Source organism: Lathyrus oleraceus, chromosome 3 (genome assembly GCF_024323335.1).
Source record: "Lathyrus oleraceus cultivar Zhongwan6 chromosome 3, CAAS_Psat_ZW6_1.0, whole genome shotgun sequence".
In the NCBI taxonomy this organism is placed as follows: Eukaryota; Viridiplantae; Streptophyta; class Magnoliopsida; order Fabales; family Fabaceae; genus Lathyrus; species Lathyrus oleraceus.
Genome location: NC_066581.1, coordinates 27,017,456 through 27,035,879, shown reverse-complemented (window position 1 = coordinate 27,035,879; position 18,424 = coordinate 27,017,456). Strand labels below are relative to the sequence as shown.

The 18,424-nt window shown below is 34.8% G+C and overlaps 1 protein-coding gene, 1 long non-coding RNA gene and 1 pseudogene across 2 annotated transcripts; 1 reads left to right on the top strand and 2 right to left on the bottom strand.

Annotated features, from left to right (window-relative positions):
- Positions 1–18,424, top strand: part of LOC127129469 (phosphoenolpyruvate carboxylase, housekeeping isozyme-like) — a 64,309-nt pseudogene that overhangs the window by 34,699 nt on the left and 11,186 nt on the right.
- LOC127132253 (uncharacterized) lies at positions 4,159–4,590 on the bottom strand. The gene is made up of 3 exons (XR_007806643.1): positions 4,529–4,590; positions 4,343–4,438; positions 4,159–4,244 (listed from the first exon to the last, which is right to left on the bottom strand). It is a non-coding gene; the product is annotated as an uncharacterized LOC127132253 (long non-coding RNA).
- On the bottom strand, positions 5,416–6,248 carry LOC127132252 (protein NONRESPONDING TO OXYLIPINS 2, mitochondrial-like). The gene is made up of 2 exons (XM_051061171.1): positions 6,070–6,248; positions 5,416–5,834 (listed from the first exon to the last, which is right to left on the bottom strand). The coding sequence occupies exons 1-2, from the start codon at positions 6,189–6,191 to the stop codon at positions 5,681–5,683; spliced, it is 276 nt and encodes a 91-aa protein (XP_050917128.1). The 5' UTR covers positions 6,192–6,248; the 3' UTR covers positions 5,416–5,680.

The following is an 18,424-nucleotide window of genomic DNA, read 5'->3' as shown; positions in this document are numbered from 1 at the left end:
TTTTTTATTTAAAATTGTTTATTACCTATCAATTCTTATTCAATAGTTGATATTATAATTTTAATTAGACAATAGATGACACTTCTTAAACATATGATAATACTATATCTCATCCTAATGTGAGACTCTTGACAATGGCTAGTGAAAAGAGAGAGATTCAAAGCATGGCAGCTGAGAATAACATTGTTCAACCTGCAATTCCTAAGTTTGATGGCCATTACGATTATTGGTCCATGCTTATGGAAAATTTTCTTCGCTCAAAGGAGTATTGCAATTTGGTGGAAACTGGAGTCCCTGCAGCAGAAAGAGTGGAGCTAACTTCAGTACAACAAAAATCAAGTGCAGACCAGAAGCTAAAAGATTTGAAGGTTAAGAATTATCTGTTCCAAACCATTGATTGAACCATTATGGAGACGATCCTCAATCGAGACACTGCCAAGCACATTTGGCACTCCATGAAGCAGAAGTACCAGGGTTCCACAAGAGTCAAAAGAGCACAACTCCAAGCTCTTCGAAAAATGTTTTGTGGCCTAACTAGTTGATTAGAGGAGTGTCTGACTAATTAGAAGACTATTTTACACTAAATAATATATTAACTCGTTAACCTAATCAATTATATGTTTCTTTCGTTGAGTATAAAATTGATTGGGACAGTCTCTAATGATTGGTAATTGCTAAATATCAAAATATTTCATTAGGAGCCTTAACAATCTATTTATAGTGTCTAATTGATTATCCTAATCGATTATGACATTGAATTGGCACATGGATTATTTCCAAATTTATATCATACCATATTCTATAAATAAAGAGCTTCTTTATCACTTTTTCACATCTAGAAAATGAGTAGTGATCTTACTTTATTATTTCACACAAAATAAAGAGCTTCTTTTTCATTTTCTCACATATATTTAGTCATAGTGCTTTGAGTGCATTCTCGAGTCTAAGTGAGGATATTTGTTTTAGGTAAGGGCTTATTTTTAATTTACCAAATATGATTTACCTCTTGTGTAAAATATTATTCCATAGAAATTTGTTGTTTGATTGCGAGCTAAACTAGTAAAACCCCGGTTTGGTTCAGAGGATAGACAACTCAAAACTCTATCTTAGTGCGAAATCATCTTGTGGAAAATATCTTTTGGTTTGGAGAATAAAAATTTTAAGCCTTGTTCACTGTTTGGTTATAAGTTAGCCTGAAAAGTTCATTTCCTGGTATAAGCAGGTTCATGGGAAAATCTTTTTAAAAGCTCTTAGTTTATTGGATACTCTCAAGAATAATTCTTGGGGACAAAAGTAGGTCATTCAAGGCCAAACCTGTATGATTCTATGGTATTAATCTCTCTCCCTTATTTCTTGTAATTTCCATTAATTCTTGTTTTGGTTTTCTGCTGCCTATTTATTCATGTGTTTTACAAAAGAAAAATTAAACTCTGATTTTGCAAATAATTTTGTTTCAACCAAAGTTTTTCAAACCTCCACAATCCACCCCCTCTTGTCTGTGGAGTCACATGTTCAACACATACCTCACATGGTGAAGAAGAAACTCATGATCATTGAAAATTTTAAGTCTAACTGTACCACTACCATGTGAAATTCTTTTCTAACTGTGGCAAAATGTCACACACAATATTCAGACAATGTACACAACAATGTGATGGTGCAACGACAAATAATGAATACACAAAATAAATAACATAAGGGATTGTTAACCCAGATCAATGCAAAAGCACCTACATTTGAAGGGCATCAACCCAACGAAAGGAAATTCATTAATTAGTAGTCAATAGTACATGAAGGTCTCATCTGGACTCCCCAATCCAGTGCCCTTTTCCAAATTCTAATTCGGCTCTACCTGAATTTAAAACACCTTTCACTTTAACTCAAACACTCTCCCCAGTGTTAGTACATATACAAAAATATAAGTTTCTGACAAAACCCTGTTATAAAACAATTACAATCTCCATAGAGATCACAACAAACAACGTAAACCATAAAGCATTATATAGTATTGGAATGTGATTATTTCTTCCTTGTTGGTACTAAAGTCTTTAATAACATTATTATCGTCATCTTAATTGGCTTCTAAATCATTATCACTCAAAATGTCATCTTTACGAGCAACATTAGACAGATTCTTGTTGACATCATGAACCACATTTTCACAAATGCTTTTAGGATCAACCTCAACAAGGGTTACATGCAAGGGTTTACTCGCACCAGTTTCATCACTCATGAAATTCTCAATGACATTCTCACAAAGATGGTTATCAGAAGTTATTAGGGTTTATATGGTTTGGTTATTATTATCATATTAATCTTTTATAGTTTTACTTGTCTCAATTAGGGTTTAAAACTACATCAACAATTTTAGGAATAGGGAGATCGGAAGGTCTATATGATTTAGATTTTTCATATTGATCCTTGATGGGATAGATAATATTGAGATGAACAACATCAAAGAGAACATCATATTGGTGGCTTTTAGATTTATCTTAAGGACGAAGAGACTCTTTAGTATCTTTGCTCTGCTTTGTAATTGAGACAGTTGCTAGTCCAATACTAGTTAGTTCTAACATGAAATATTTTTGTTGTTCGGCATGACCATCGTCCTTTTCTATTTTCACAACACCTTTCATGCGATTTCCAAGAAAAATTTGTGACAACATCATCTACTTTAGATATATTCATAAGTATTTTAACAATTTTCTTCTCCTTACTAGAATTGTTAGTCACTTTTCCTTCAAAATTTTAATTATTTTAATATATATATATATATATATATATATATATATATATATATATATATATATATATATATATATATATATATATTTGGGGATAAACTTATTCTAAGAGTACGTTTTTTAGCTTAATCTAAATCATAGTCTTTAAATTAAATCTAATCTAATGGTTAATTGAGTAAAAATGTTAATTAACCATTAAATTAGATTCAATTTAAAGATTATGATTTGGAGCAAACTAAAAAAAATGTACTCATGAAGTAAGTTGATCCTCACTTTCTATATAGCATTTAGTTATAAAAAAATATATAAATATAACATCAATCAAATGTTGTGGTTTTTAAATTCAAAGAACAATTTTATTTTTGTGTAAAAAAAAGCTTGTCAATTATTATTAATTAAAAGAAATAACTAATTTTGTTAATTGCATTGCTTAAATGTCGTTGTCGATTACCATACTCTATATGTTATTATTTTTCAGCCTTATTGTTTGCAATTTCTATTTCATCCTTTATTAATATTGTTATTCACATCCCACCTTTTATTTTAATGTTAGCGTACACATTATCTTTCTCTCTTCCTTTTCATCTTCCTCTCTTACTCTCAATTTCATACTTTTGTTGTCAAGTCTCTTTAACTATTTATTTTATTAAGTTGTTCTCCACTCCAAGTTCTATTTTGTGTTACGTCACTATTTATAGGTATGTGATGTTTATCTTGAATTATTCAATTTGATAAGTTTGTGTATTTGCTTGCAGCATGGTGTTTAATCCCGTTCTTTTAATTATTCATTCACTACAACAAACAAGACCTTAGACAGCGCTTTTTTTAGCCTTAGACAGCGCTTTAAAGCGCTGTCTAAACCTCCGCTGCTAAAGGTTTAGACAACGCTTTTTTAAATCTTAAAAGCGCTGTCTAAGCCCCCCCCCCCCCCCCCCCCCCCCTTAGACAGCGCTTTGGCCAAAAGCGCTTTCTAAGACCCTACTATTTTAATTTTTTTAGGTATAACCTTAGACATCGCTTTTCAAAAAGCGCTGTCTAAGCCCCCCCCTTAGACAGCGCTTTTGCCTAAAGCGCTTTCTAATCCCCCCCTTAGACAGCGCTTTTTACAAAAGCGTTGTCTAAGGTATACGAAAATTTTTGAAGCTTTTGTTTTAAACCACATTTTTTCCAGGTTTATAAACCAGAATTTCTACCTGTTTTCAACCAGATTTTGACAGACAATTATCACATTTTATATATGCCATTTTGGCCTTTTTTCTACCAATTTTTGGCTAACAAATATATATATATACCAATTCAAACCAATTTTGCCTTAAATGTATCAAAATATATACAAATTTATGTACACATTTACAAGTCATAACATATACTACAAATGTACACATTAATTACACAAATTTATGAACAAACATTGAGCTTTATCATGAATTGACACCACTCCTCTTTGATTTCGTCCACTTGATCCTTTGTATAAAATGCACACTTGAATTCATCAAAGTACTACATAATAATATAACATATTTTGAATTAATTCCAACTATTTAATTATATGAGATATGTGTAAATATAAAAATAACTCATAAGTTAGAAATACATACATCGGTGAGAATCTTTAATCGGCCCAAAGCAAGAGTATCTCGCATAAACCTCAACATGAAATACCCGCAATCTATTTGATTACGTTGTTGAGGACACTACATATGAAAAAAAAAAGGATTATAAATCCTAAGTTTTATCAAGTGTCATCACTAATATAATAAAAAATGTGATAATTAAAAATATACCGCCACTTTAATCCATGTAATGGAGTTGGCGCCCCTCCTTGAGGTTTGGATATCTCGTTGGGCCCGAAAAGCTTGTAGGACGCTAATAAAATAAAAATGAAGCAATTAGAACAATTCACATAAACTAAGAAAAATTTTGAACATTCTCACTTACGTGTCAATTAGGACCTTCATATCCGGGTATGTTGTCCAATCATTTCCTAACGAGTCAAGATAATACACAATTTCTCGGATAGGATTGATTGCGAGCAACAACCAATGTCCACTGTAATGATTAGGCAAATGTTAGATGGTAACTTGGAAAATAATTATAATAGATGAATTTAGAATGAAATGCTAACCCGGTATTAAACGGTATAAAAAACAACTTCTCCGCATCTTTATTGTCCATGAGGATCCGAAGAACGTACTCCGTCACGGTATCTTGTCTTTTGGATTTGAAAGCTTCCCATTCTTCAGCCGATATCAAACTTTCATATTTTTTAGGAAGCTCCGCATCCACAAAATTACCATCCGCATCCTTAAGGCACTGCCATCTTTCTCAAATTGGCCATGACGGTTGTCAAACAATCTGTCACCACAATTCACCATGGCACTGATGTTTAACAACACTCGGAAAGACAGAGTAGCAACTAGCAAGCCAGCAACCACTTGGTGTTTGCTACTTTTGATTGCTTTATTCAATAGCTAATAACTAAGATTGTGTACTTGAATAAAAGGGGCATCTACGAACAAACGTCAATTTAGCTGACATCGAAACACTCCTATATGCTTCCCATTCAAAAACAGCATTTTGGAATTAACTGAGACTAAAACCTCTATATTGAGGTCATTCAAGCATAAGAAGAACATTGTCATCAGTTGGAATAATTAAGACACCAAAAAGATTAAAATATACGGTGTCCAATGATATGAAATAATTGAACTCTATTTCAGTATCTGATTTGAGGCTAAACTCATAATAATACACAAGGTTTCCAAACTCATCTCTAAATCAACATAATTGTTTTCTCTCTTCCAATCACATGTACTGTGTACATGTTATTGGATTGATTTTATGACTTCTCAAAACCCCATCAACAAAAATCCTAATTTTCCTCTGATTTTACAAGGAAAGCAACAAAAACTCACAGTTGATAATAGTAAGAAAGGCTAGGGTCCAGGATGGTTGCAAGAAAGAGTAACCTGTGAAACATCATGACAATTCCTTGAATCAACGCTAAGATTTGACACCATTCTACAAGTTGCTACTGTATTGTGAAGAGGCAAAAGTGATTGCACACTCCCAAGCTGGTATACACAATTTCTGTTAAATTCATCAATTTCACATCAGAAAAAAATGAAATTGGGGCAAATCTCCAAAACATGTAGGGTTATGAAATTGAGAAACAACTAAAACTAATTACACATTTTTTGACAAAATATTGTAACTACCTATGCATTAGTCTAAAACAAAAAGTAAAATTTGGAACTGCAAGAATGGAATTGGGTATGAATGAAAAGACAAAAAGTAATAAAATTTGGGGGTTGAAAGATGTTACCTGATAAAGGGTGAGAATCGACGGTGAGGGGTAATCGAAGGAGAAGCGTTAGTGGTGGGTCTGAGAGCTGATTTGAAGGAAGAGATGGAGAAAAGACGTCGAGTGCATTGAGAAGAAGCCATGACTGGAATGCGCTTCAATCAAGTAGAATCAAATCTGTTCCATTATAACCCTATTGTTCCAAATGTATAATTTTGTAATTTTGTTTTTATCCTTACTTCTTTATTCTTTAAAGTTATATTTATTATATAGACCGATTCTAGCACTATAATTTTTTTTTTAATTGAAAGACTTTAAACAGCGCTTTCTCAAAAGCGCTGACTAAGGTCTATATTTAAAAGCGCTTTCTAAAAGCGCTGTCTAAGGGGGGGTCTTAGACAGCGCTTTCTAAAAGCGCTGTCTAAGACCCCCCCTTAGACAGCGCTTTCATTATTTTTTTAGAACATTTTCCGTGTTTTATTTTTATTTTAACCTTAGACAGCGCTTTCTTTTAAAAGCGCTGTCTAAGATGCGCTGTTAAAAAACCTTTTTGGCGTAGAGATTTTTTATTTGTTTGTTGGTTTAACTCTTTTAATTTTCAAATTTTAAAATATTTTTCATGTTATCAATTTGTTAGGTTTTGAATCGAACAATAATTTATTCACTACGCCAAATAAGGGAAAAGAGGGCGCTTTTTTTGGCCTATAACAGCGCTTTAAAGCGCCCTCTAATCTGGCGCTGGCATAGGTAAAGACAACGTTTTTTTTCCTGGTGAAAGCGCTCTCTAAAGTGGCTCTTTAAGCCCTTTAAGGGCCACTTTAGAGGGCGCTTTTTAAAGAAAGCTCCCTCTAAAGTGGAAACATTTAAGGGTTTAGAGGACGCTTTTACTGGAAAGCGCCCTCTAAAGTGGAAACCTTTAAGGGTTTAGAGGGCGCTTTTACTGGAAAGCGCCCTCTAAAGTGGAAATTTAAATGGTTTAGAGGGCGCTTATTTTGGAAAGCGCCCTCTAAAGTGGGTGGTTATTTAACATTTACATGCATCACATGTCTCTGTGACCATATTCTCATTTCAGATTATGTTGCAGCCACAAGAGGTAACCAGAAGAAAATGGCATACAACTGCTTGTTATAATTCACAAGAGCAACTAAAGGTTCTTTTTATGCTTTTATAATATTAAAATACAAATACTGATATATGCTTATTGTTTATATGATCCTCTTGCTATTTGAAATGTCATGAACCGAAACCACTGCTACTCTAATTGAAATGTATAATAACCACTCTCTTTCATTTATTTGTTTATAATCAATCAATTACAACAAAAATGTAAGTATGCTGCTAGATTAGAAAATCACATTGTTTTGGTATTTTTCATATTTAACAAGACCAAAGAGCACAAAAATGAATTGAGTTGATTCAGAAAAAAAAATATGAATGTGAATACATGAGTGAACACTAGCTGAAGTGCTACTCGAAAGGAAACTTCATCTAAAAAACTGTTGTATTTCTTCAAGAGTTTTTCCCTTTGTCTCGGGGACCCAAATGGCAACAAATCCTGCTGTGAAAACACACACTGCAGTATATATTGTGAAGGTTCCTGATAAAAACATAGGAAGCTTCTGGTTAGAAACAATATATATTTATAGAAAATTAACATAGGCAATACACACAAACCTCCCGAACTCCAATCCAAGAGCAAATTTGTTGTTAATGTAACCAACCAGGAAAAGAACCAATTGGCAAGTGTTGCAAAACTTCCAGCTAGGCCTTTGATGTTAATCGGAAGAATCTATTATGTAAAATATATTCAACACATCAACTATCACATTATATTACAATAAAGGTTTGTTCATATAGGGTTGTCATGCATATTATTATTGAAGAAAATTGTACCTCAGACATTATAATCCATGGCATTGCTCCTAATCCCAGAGAGAATGCAATAACCATGACCTGAAAGAAATTGAAAGTTTATAATAATGAAGTTAGGGAAACAAACAATAGAAACCATCATTTGTGTAATAAAGTTGTATTTACACACCACAACTCCAGCCACCGATACGAGGCTCAATGTCGCATATAAATCAAAATCTGGTGATATATATTCCTGAGAGCAAATTCAACATAAAATATATTATCCATATAAAAAACCAAAAATATAAAGAAGAATTTACTGATATATAATCCTGTGAATCTGTGTTACAAATTTCTGAACATTTATGCATGAATGCATGTGTAATATCTAGTTAATGTATTATGTATATATAAAAATAAACAAAACAAAAATGTTCAAAAAATATAACAAACAAAAAAATTATTATTACCTTCAAGTAGAATGATATTGAAACAACCAAAAGACTCAAAGCCATTGCAGATGAAGAAACCTACAATAGGAGATTTTGATTAATCTCTTATTACCCTCCAAACAAATAGTAATGTGAATGCAAAAATTATCGAAAAAGCTCAGACTCATAATAAGTAAAAGTCGGCGACCAGATTTGTCTGCTAACCACAAAGTTAAAATCGTAGCAAGAACCTAAATGACATGTAAATATTGTTCAGATTATGGTCTGATAAATTTGGAACGTTACAAATTTAGTTTCCTTTCGGTCGAACCTGAACAGCGCCGACTCCAAATGTTGCTACACCACTCATAAGCTGCATAGTGTACCTTTGATTGGTAGAAGGTGTTTTAGATATTGCTGCCTCCTTTTTCTACATCGAGAAACAAATGGAACAGTTGGTGAAATTTAACCCATAATGTCTAGTCTCCATTGCTAGCATTGCAACACAATAATTATTGTTGAGAATACTCAATAAATGTATGAACCAAGAAAAATGAAACCAAAAATGAACAATAGCGAACGTCAGAAGAGAAACCAAGTAATATGAAGATTAGAAAAATACCTATGGTGTCAAAATCGAACAGCTAACAACGAATTAATAGAAGGAGGAAACGTCGTAGATCTAACAGAGGTGGAAGGAGAACGCCTTAGAAGTAGCGAAAATCGTAGCAGTGAGAACCCTAACGTGAAAAAGAACGAAAATAACAGAGAGTGAAGTAACAAAACGCGCAGTATGTTATAATTTTAATGTTTACTAAAGGGGACCTTAGAGGGCGCTTGTGGAAAAAAAGCGTCCTCTAAAGGGGGCCTAAGAGGGCGCTTATGAAAGCGCTCTCTAAGGCTTTCCAAAAGCGCTTTATAAACTGGAAATGCACATGGACTTATAGAGCGCTTTTTTAAAAGCGCCCTCTAAGGGTAACCTTAGAGGGCGCTTTCTAAAAAGCGCCATGTATTGTTGTCCCTCTATCTTCTCCTTATTTTTTCGCTTCACCTTAGAGGACGCTTTATTACAAAAGCGTCCTCTAAAGTGCGTTGTCTATTCCAGTTGTTCGCTCCTTATTTTTTCGCTTCACTTTAGAGTGCGCTTTTGTAATAAAGCGCCCTCTAAGGTGCGCTGTCTATTCCAGTTTTTGGCGTAGTGATTTTTGGGGAACATGAAAACAGACAAGTAATAATATAACACTTAATGTTGTGAAAATCAGGTTCCAGTGTTCTAATTTTTTTCTCTTTAATATTTATTTATATTTTGTAAATTATTTTTTGCTTTTATCTTAAAATATATAATGTCAACTCAAAAATATGAATCAGATTATTCAAAACTACAAAACAAATTAAGCTTTAATGCATCGTAAAAAAGGGTTCTAGATAAATTTATTAAAACAAACGAAAAAAAGTAATATGAAAATATAGGTGATTGTTCATTGATGTTACTATAGAACAATTGAAACGTCTAGTTATATTTTTTGAAATTAAAATTAATAAAATCCTATCTAAGATCAACAATGTCTTAATAAAGATTAAATGAATTGACTTTACTATCAATTGAAAAAGAAATTTGACAAGAAATCGATTATTATAATTTAATAAATAATTTTGCATCTCAAAAAGTCCAAAAAATAAAATATATTTAAATTATTTATATATAAAATACTAATTTTATAAAGACTCAATTCTTAGAGTTCATTTTAGGCTTCAATATTCATTGAGACGACCTTCAAAGTGGTAATAGTAATGAAAATAAAAGAGACTTACTAGTCTGACTCGAGAATCAGTTTTGAAATCAAGTGATTTTAGCTTCCTCTCAATCATAGTTGCGGGAATTAAACCATGATTCTCCTCAATAAATTCAGCGTCAATCACCTCTAAATCAACTAACTTTTTGATGCGTCACTCGTTTAACAATACAATAGAACTTTTTTTCTACCGTGGTTTATGATTGAAAACCTATAGTCTTATTTCTGGCAAATAGCATTTACAAATGAAATTATTTTAGATAATTCCACCCTAGTTTTTATCAAGCCTTTTCTAAATCTTAAATTTAATTTCAAGAGTTTAATATCAAAAAAGAATTAAAAACATAAATAATCATTAATTTAACAAAATAATAGTAATAATGTATAGCTAGTCATATCAAGAATTTACATAAAAAATAATTAGGATATTCTTATATTATTATTTTATTTTAAAATTAATAAATTTATCATATTTTTTTCTTTAGGACATTAATGTTGTTTTATAAATAAAAATATTTATTTCCTTCCGTCTTTATTTTCCTAATAGCAAATTATTAAATAATCATTATTTTCTCTTCTTTTATTTTTTTTATAAATAAAATAAAATAAAATGTAAATAAAACAAGGACAAAATCCGGATTATTTTCTATAAAGCCTAGATATTATTTTTATTTCTTGAGAGGCTAAATTAGATCTTGCATTTTTTTCTCAAAAATTAAATCTACACTTATTTAATTCTTTATTTAAAATAAAATAATTGAATTATATCTTAATTTTAAATTTTGATCAAATCAATATTCAATTTGATTCATTCTTAATTACTTTTTAATACATCTTTATTAATGTATATGTTTACGATTTAAGTATTCTTACATAGCTTAACGCACATATATTTTAGGGCGATCCTTTTTCTTTCTTCGCATAATTTTATTGTGTCAAACTATTTCCCCTTGATATGCATATCAATAATCTTCCTTTGCTACCACTGAAAAGTTATTGTTGTACACATTGCATAAGTGGCAGATAGTAAGTTGGAAGGGTCTTGTCGAGCCTTTGAACATGTCGCTATGACATCTGAACAACGCATGCGGAAGGCTTGGAACTTTCCGCAATCGCACCAACCTCTCTCTAGTTCGACTCGATAATATCATCTTGGGCTCCCCTCGTTATGGTCCATTGTCTCATCTACACTGAATCAATCTTTACAACAGTCAAACATTGTGACCACATATGTGTTAGCTTTGGAAACTTCCTCCTTAACGAATTTCATTGAAGTTTCACTAAATAATTGCTTTGATTGTAACACTGAACTCCATTTTAAGTGTCTGATCTCAAATAGTGACTCTAACCTAAAATAGGTTGCTCTCGCCAAAGCGGTTATTGGTAGATTTTGGATGCCTTTGAAGACATAGTTCATTGATTCCATAAGATTTGTTGTCATGTGTCCCCATCATTGACCATTGTTGAATTCCCTAGTCCACTTCTACAATGGAATATTATCGATCCACCTTAATGCATCTGCATTTGTCAATATGATCTCTTCGCGGTAGTGTTTGAAGGAAGGTTCTGCTAATGCATACCCTGGATTCACAATCTTCTTTCGTAGCGTCTTGTCTTTGATCTCCCGCATGAAATTTTGAGCGATGTGTCTAATATTGTAGACATGCGTAGAAAGAGGATCTTGCCAGCCGTTATCAAGGTTTTTATAAGCACTCTCAATAGATAGATGTCTGTCTGAAATCAAGCATAAGTTAGGTTGAAGACCAATGTGTAATCAGAGATTTTTTAGAAAAAACTCCATCCACCAGCAGTCTCCCTTTCAACTAGAGCGAAGGCGATTGAAAAAATATTGATGTTGTCATCTTGTGCCACTGCCATGAGTAGTGTTCCTTTATATTTCATGTACAACCATGTTCCATCAATTTGTATAATAGGTTTACAGAATGCAAAATCTTTGATGCATGGTTCATACGCCTAGAAGAGTCGGTGGAATATTCCATTTCCACTAACACGAGTCCTGTTTGGGGTATATACCGACAAGATCTCCAAAATTGCAACTATTTTAGAAGCATAATGCTTAAGTGCCACCAGATATTGTGGAAGTTATTTGTATGAATCCTTCCAATTTCTGAATACTCGTTCAACCGCCTTAGTCTTAGCTATCCATGCCTTCATGTATGTGGGAGTATAATTGTATCATATAAAGATATGCGAGATTATTGTACTCATCTTCAATAACTGGTCCTTGTTAATGATAGACAAAAGTTCATCGCATATTAACTGGGGTTAAGTTGTTTTATCCCATCTATATAGTTCTTTGTGTAAAAACGCACGAAAGGGTACTTGTTTGTTTTATTCTTGTGTTATTTTTCTCCAAGCATGGGGTTTGCGAGAGTGTTGTCACTATCCCCCATTAATGTGAACAACTTTACATTCCATTACGCAACAAAGTAAGTTTATCTCATTTGTTCCATATGTTTATTTTATACTACTGTCATAACCTGATTTTGGCCCTGAAATTTTTTCCCCATCAACCACTCGTTTGCATTCTTTCTTCATTCACCTTCATACATGTTCATGTTTACTATTTCATATTTTTTACATTTTTCACATTCCAAATTTACATTCATATTTTCTTCATTCACATTTAAAAAAAAATCCATTCATATTCAAGAATTTCCACATGCTCATTCATAGTTCGAATACTTCGTTCATCATTCAATCATTATCATCCATGCACATGGCATATGAATAACTTATAATAAAAAAAACATCTCATCACATGAATACATGAAGTCTCTAAGATACAAAGAAAGATTTTGGACTTGCTACGAGAAACACCAATTTTTCATTCACATTAATGTCATATTCATTACAAATCAATAATTTGTCCGAAACATACATGATTTACAAGGGTGGCACTTAAGTTTTAATTACAAGGAGGAAATTGCTGACTTCGCTCATAATGAACCATGGAAGCATGAGAAAGGTTTTCCAAACTATTCACAAAACAAACTTCAGAATCAGCACCAATCATAGGAGTTCGAGGACGACACAATATTGTTCATTCTAGTTTTGAACCAGCACAAAAGCCTTATGCTTCATAGGTGTGGGATAATGAAGATGCATCAAAGAGATGAAGGAAACTGCCAAAGCATCAAAGACAATTTGTGATGATGTCGTTACCACCCCAGCTTATTTCAATGATGCACAGAGACAGGCCACCACGGAGGCCGATGTCATTGCCGGTTTCAATGTTGCTAGAATCATCAATGAACTCACAGCTGCTGCCATTGCTTTTTGAATCTATTCCACGTACTCTGGCACAAAATTGTGGAGGAAATGCATCAGGACAATGACTGCACTACAAAGAAAACATGCGAGATCTATGATGTGTTATTGCACCGGCATCATCATCAGCCAATTGATGATATTCAGAAAAGGAGGATTAAGGATCTTGCAAAAAACGTCTAGAGGAGGCAATGTTAAAAGTTGTTTCCTCTAAGGAGGACTACATGAACTTGGAAACACTAGAGAGTCGTTTGTCTAATTTCCTTCGACGAGCAACTATGAATAATAACAGCCAACAATATCCTTGGTTTATTAGCTCCTCTCCCATTGGTACAATTTGTCTTGGAGATTGAGAAAATGGGATAGCAAAAAGCTACTTTGTTTCTTGCATTTTCCGTGTGTGATCATGATAATCCCAATGTCAGATTTTATGATTGTGGGGTTTGGTTGACTCAAACCTTCATACTTTTTTCTGGTACAAGAAATGGCAAAACAGAACTGAAGAGTCTCAATTAAGAACAACCCTAATATCATCAAGTTTTTGCCAAATCAAAACCATCTTAGCCATGGATACCTTGTCACAATCGGAGTGCAAACGCTTATATTCTTGGTGGTGGGATAGCCACAACAGCCCAAAGAATTCAAAATGGCTTCAGGAAAATCTTACAAATATAGACACCAAAGTCAAATCAATGATCAAGCTCATTGAAGAGGAAGCAAATTCATTTGCAAGGAGGGCAAAAATGTACTATAAGAAGCGTCCGGAACTCATGACATTAGTGGAGGAGTTCTACCGAGCATACCGGGAATTAGCAGAGCGATACGATCATGCAATGGGGGAGCTACGTCATGCACAAAAAACAATGCCAGAAGCATTTCCCAACTCAGCACATTACATCCTGAATGATGATTCGCCATGCAGTTCTTTGGGCCCTGAGGCTCAATCACCAGGACCAGGATTTTCCCGTCTAGTTCATCGATCAAAAAATAATGAAAGGAGTTCAGAAGAATCTAATGCTGAAGTTTAAACCTTAAGGGAAACCATGTCCAAAATGCAGTATGACAAGGATGCTCTCTTTGTTCAGTACCAGAAGAGTTTGGAGAAGTTGTCCAAAATGGAAAGTGATCTTAATAAGGCACAAGACGATGCTGAAGGCCTTGATGAACGAGCGAGTAAAACTGAAATTGAAGTCGAAATTTTGAAGGAATCTCTGAAGCAGCACTCGATGTTACTTACTTTGATAGGATCCTTCTAACCTTCCATTTCCAAAAAAAAACATAAGCCATGGATGATTTAGCTTATTGTTGTTACTTGTATCTCTTTATATGAAGGACCTTCACTCATTGATAGCCGGCATCTAAACAGACCTCAAACCTGCAGGTTTTGGTTTCCAAACAAGCAAAATAAATTGTACATCAGTTCAATAGTAATATTAAACCAGATCATGTAACAATGGTAGCAGTTTTAATAGCTTGTATTCATTCTGGTCTTGTAGCACAAGGACAATTGCTATTCAGAAAAATGATAGAAGTCTATGCAAATAAATCCAAGGATTGAGCATTATTCCTGTATGGTCCATTTCTTTGGAAGGGCTGGTCTTATTGACAAAGCAAAGGAGTTTGGAAGTGTTTAGTAATATCATACATGATTATATATGTGCGGTTACCGTCATACTAAGACCCACCAAAGTCATTTCAAAACGGTTAAATTCCTGAACTGACCACTGTGCTTACAGGCCTCAGTTAAAACTCGAAAGCGATGCAAACCACACATCAATCTTCCAAGTAATGCATCAGGAACCTAGCAGTTTGATCCGTCACCCTTGCTCCATGAACCTCCTGTAATGCAAAAGTCGCATTTGGACTACTTCAGGTCAGCATGTCAAACCTGTTTCAAATTCAAGGACGAACACATGGGTCAGCAGCAAATAGAATTGCCGCAATATTTGATGATCTTGCAGCAGCATACCACCGATCTACACTGACTTCCTGCCAGAAGTTAGCCCCTGTAATTCAAAAACCAACTCAATTCAGCTCATGTCAAGATGAAATTTGCAACAAATTTCGCCTTGCTTATGTATTTGGTCTGTTGTCAGAGTGTTATTTGCAGCTGGAAAATACCAAAGATTTATCACCAATAGCACAACCTGATCACACAAATGGCAATATAAGGTTTGCTCAATATTACAAGGTTGTGGAGCAAGAATGTAAAAATGTTTCCTTTATCAATAACCTGAACTTCAAAAATATAGTTGAATTACCATCAGACAACTTTGGAGCGTATATCATATCAATGGCTACTGCACCATCTGATGTGCTTGCAGTTGAACTTCTGCAACGCGAATGCCATGTCAAGCAACCGTTGAGAGTTGTACCGTTGTTTGAGATGCTTGCAGATCTGGAGGTAGCTCCTGCCGCTTTGGCTAGGTTGTTTTCAATAGATTGGTACAGAAATCGGATCAATGGGAAACAAGAAGTCATGATTGGGTATTCTGATTCAGGTAAAGATGCTGGAAGGTTTTCTGCGGCATGGCAGCTATACAAGGCCCAAGAAGAGCTTATAAAGGTAGCTAAGGAATTTGGTGTTAAACTAACCATGTTTCATGGTCGCGGAGGGACTGTTGAGAGAGGTGGCGGTCCTACTCATCTTGTTATCCTGTCTCAGCCTCCAGATACTATCCATGGATCACTCCGTGTAACTGTCCAAGGCGAAGTTATTGAGCAATCGTTTGGTGAGCAGCACTTGTATTTCAGAACACTACAACGTTTCACTGCAGCTACTCTAGAGCATGGAATGCATCCTCCAATATCTCCCAAACCAGAATGGCGTGCTTTGATGGATTAGATGGCTGTCATTGCCATAGAAGAATACCGTTGTATGGTATTCCAAGAACCACGTTTTGTTGAGTATTTCAGGCTGGCCACTCCAGAGTTGGAGTATGGCCGTATGAATATCGGAAGTCGACCGGCAAAGCGAAAGCCAAGTGGAGGTATTGAAACACTCCGTGCAATACCTTGGATCTTTGCCTGGACACAAACAAGGTTTCATCTTCCAGAGTGGCTAGGCTTTGGGGCAGCATTCAAGCATGTTATTGACAAGGATATTAGAAATCTTCAAATGCTTCAAGAGATGTACAAATCAATGGCCTTTCTTTATGGTCACTATTGATTTAGTGGAAATGGTGTTTGCCAAGGGAGACCCTGGTATTGCTGCTCTATATGACAGACTCCTTGTTTCAAACTGTAATACCCCAAAATTTACCCTTCATTTTTCCTGGAAGCATACGCTTTACACCTCATGCATGCATTCATTTTTAGGTCATTTAGCATTTGCATTTCATCATGACAATCGGAATATATTTCCAAAAAAAAAGAACTTAAATAAATAAATAATTAAATAAATAAATAAATAATTAAATAAATAAATAAAAGAAAAAATCTCAAACTTGGACCTCTCTCAAAAGCCCACTAAGCTACCAATATTAGGCTATAAATACTAGAGTTTCATTGAAATAAAACAGACAGAAAAAGGAAGGGAAGCAAAAAACACTCTGAGGTTTCCTTGGAACAAAACCCTGGACAAAACCTAGAGAGAAACCTGACAGAGAACTCAGAGCAGCCTCCAAACCCTGAAGGGAACTCAATTGCATAAAATCACCTCTGCCTCACATAAACCCTAAAGATTGTTTTGTAAACCTCACGGGTGCAACTCAATTTCAATCAAGCTCTCCAATCAGGTTTGCCCTATATCCATCATCTTTATGCCTTTAATTTGAATACTCTGAATGTTTGAGGTATTATGGGTGAATTTGATACCCTTTTGATGCATGTCTTTTTTGTGAATTTTAATGGCATGGTTCATGTGGTTACATTTTGATTTGGGGGCAACCCTTGATTACCCTATTTTTTTTGTCTCTAACCTGTTTGTTGAGTTTTTGTGAGGGCTCACATGACTTTTGCAGGGATAACTTGCGTGGTTTTCCACTTTATTTGTGGGATACCCCCTGGAGGTTTCATTCTGATTACCTGTACTGACTCACTTTCTTTGATGGTGTTTAGCTGGGAAGGATCCCTGGGTTTCCCATTCCTCTAATTGTTGTTACTTCGGATCTTTATCCGCGTGGTACCTTTTACATTTTTCCCGCATTTTACTGCTTTCCTAGCTGGAAGACCTCGATAGGAGGCAATGTTTTTGTGTGTGTATTTTTTTTTACAGGTTCCTTCGTCGAGGACTGCCTTTTTGCATAAGCATCCCTAACCCTACCAACTAATTGATTTTTCTTCTCCTAACACGTTTACTCCTTCTACTACAGGCGAGTAAGTCTCCAAAGGTCGAGCATCAGGTAGATTGCGTAGTGACGTCGTTCGTCCAAAACCCAATCCATAACCCCGTAGTTAGCCGAACTACGGCTTGCTCTGATTCTCATTCCAGATGAGATACGTAGGCATAAGACGCGATGTCTTAGCGAGCACACATCCCCCCAACCCATAGGTCAGCCGAGCTACGAAGACTCTGATTCTCATATTCAGATGAGATACGTATGCAGTGGATGCGACATCCGTGCGAGTCATTTTCTTTTGACCCCTCTTTTTTCTTAAACAGCACAAGATAAACTCACACCCTTTAGACAAGAACTACAAAAGTGGATCCCGTAGAGTACTACGGATGCGTAGGGGTGCTAATACCTTCCCTTCGCATAACCGACTCTCGAACCCAAGATTTGGTTGCGACACCTCGTCTTTTCCTTTCCTCTTTTCAGGTTTACTTCGAGCGTTTCCTTTCCCTCCTTTGGGATAAATAACGCACGGTGGCGACTCTTCTGTCATTTTCTTTCGCCGGTTATTTTTTTGCACACTGTATTTTTCAGGTTGCGACAGCTGGCGACTCTGCTGGGGACCCGGTTTCCCTAAGCGAGTCCCTCCTAGCTTTTGTAGTTTGTTTGTTTATTGGGTGTTCATGCTTTTGTACAGTTATTTATTTACCTGCTTTACCTTATTGCATTGTGT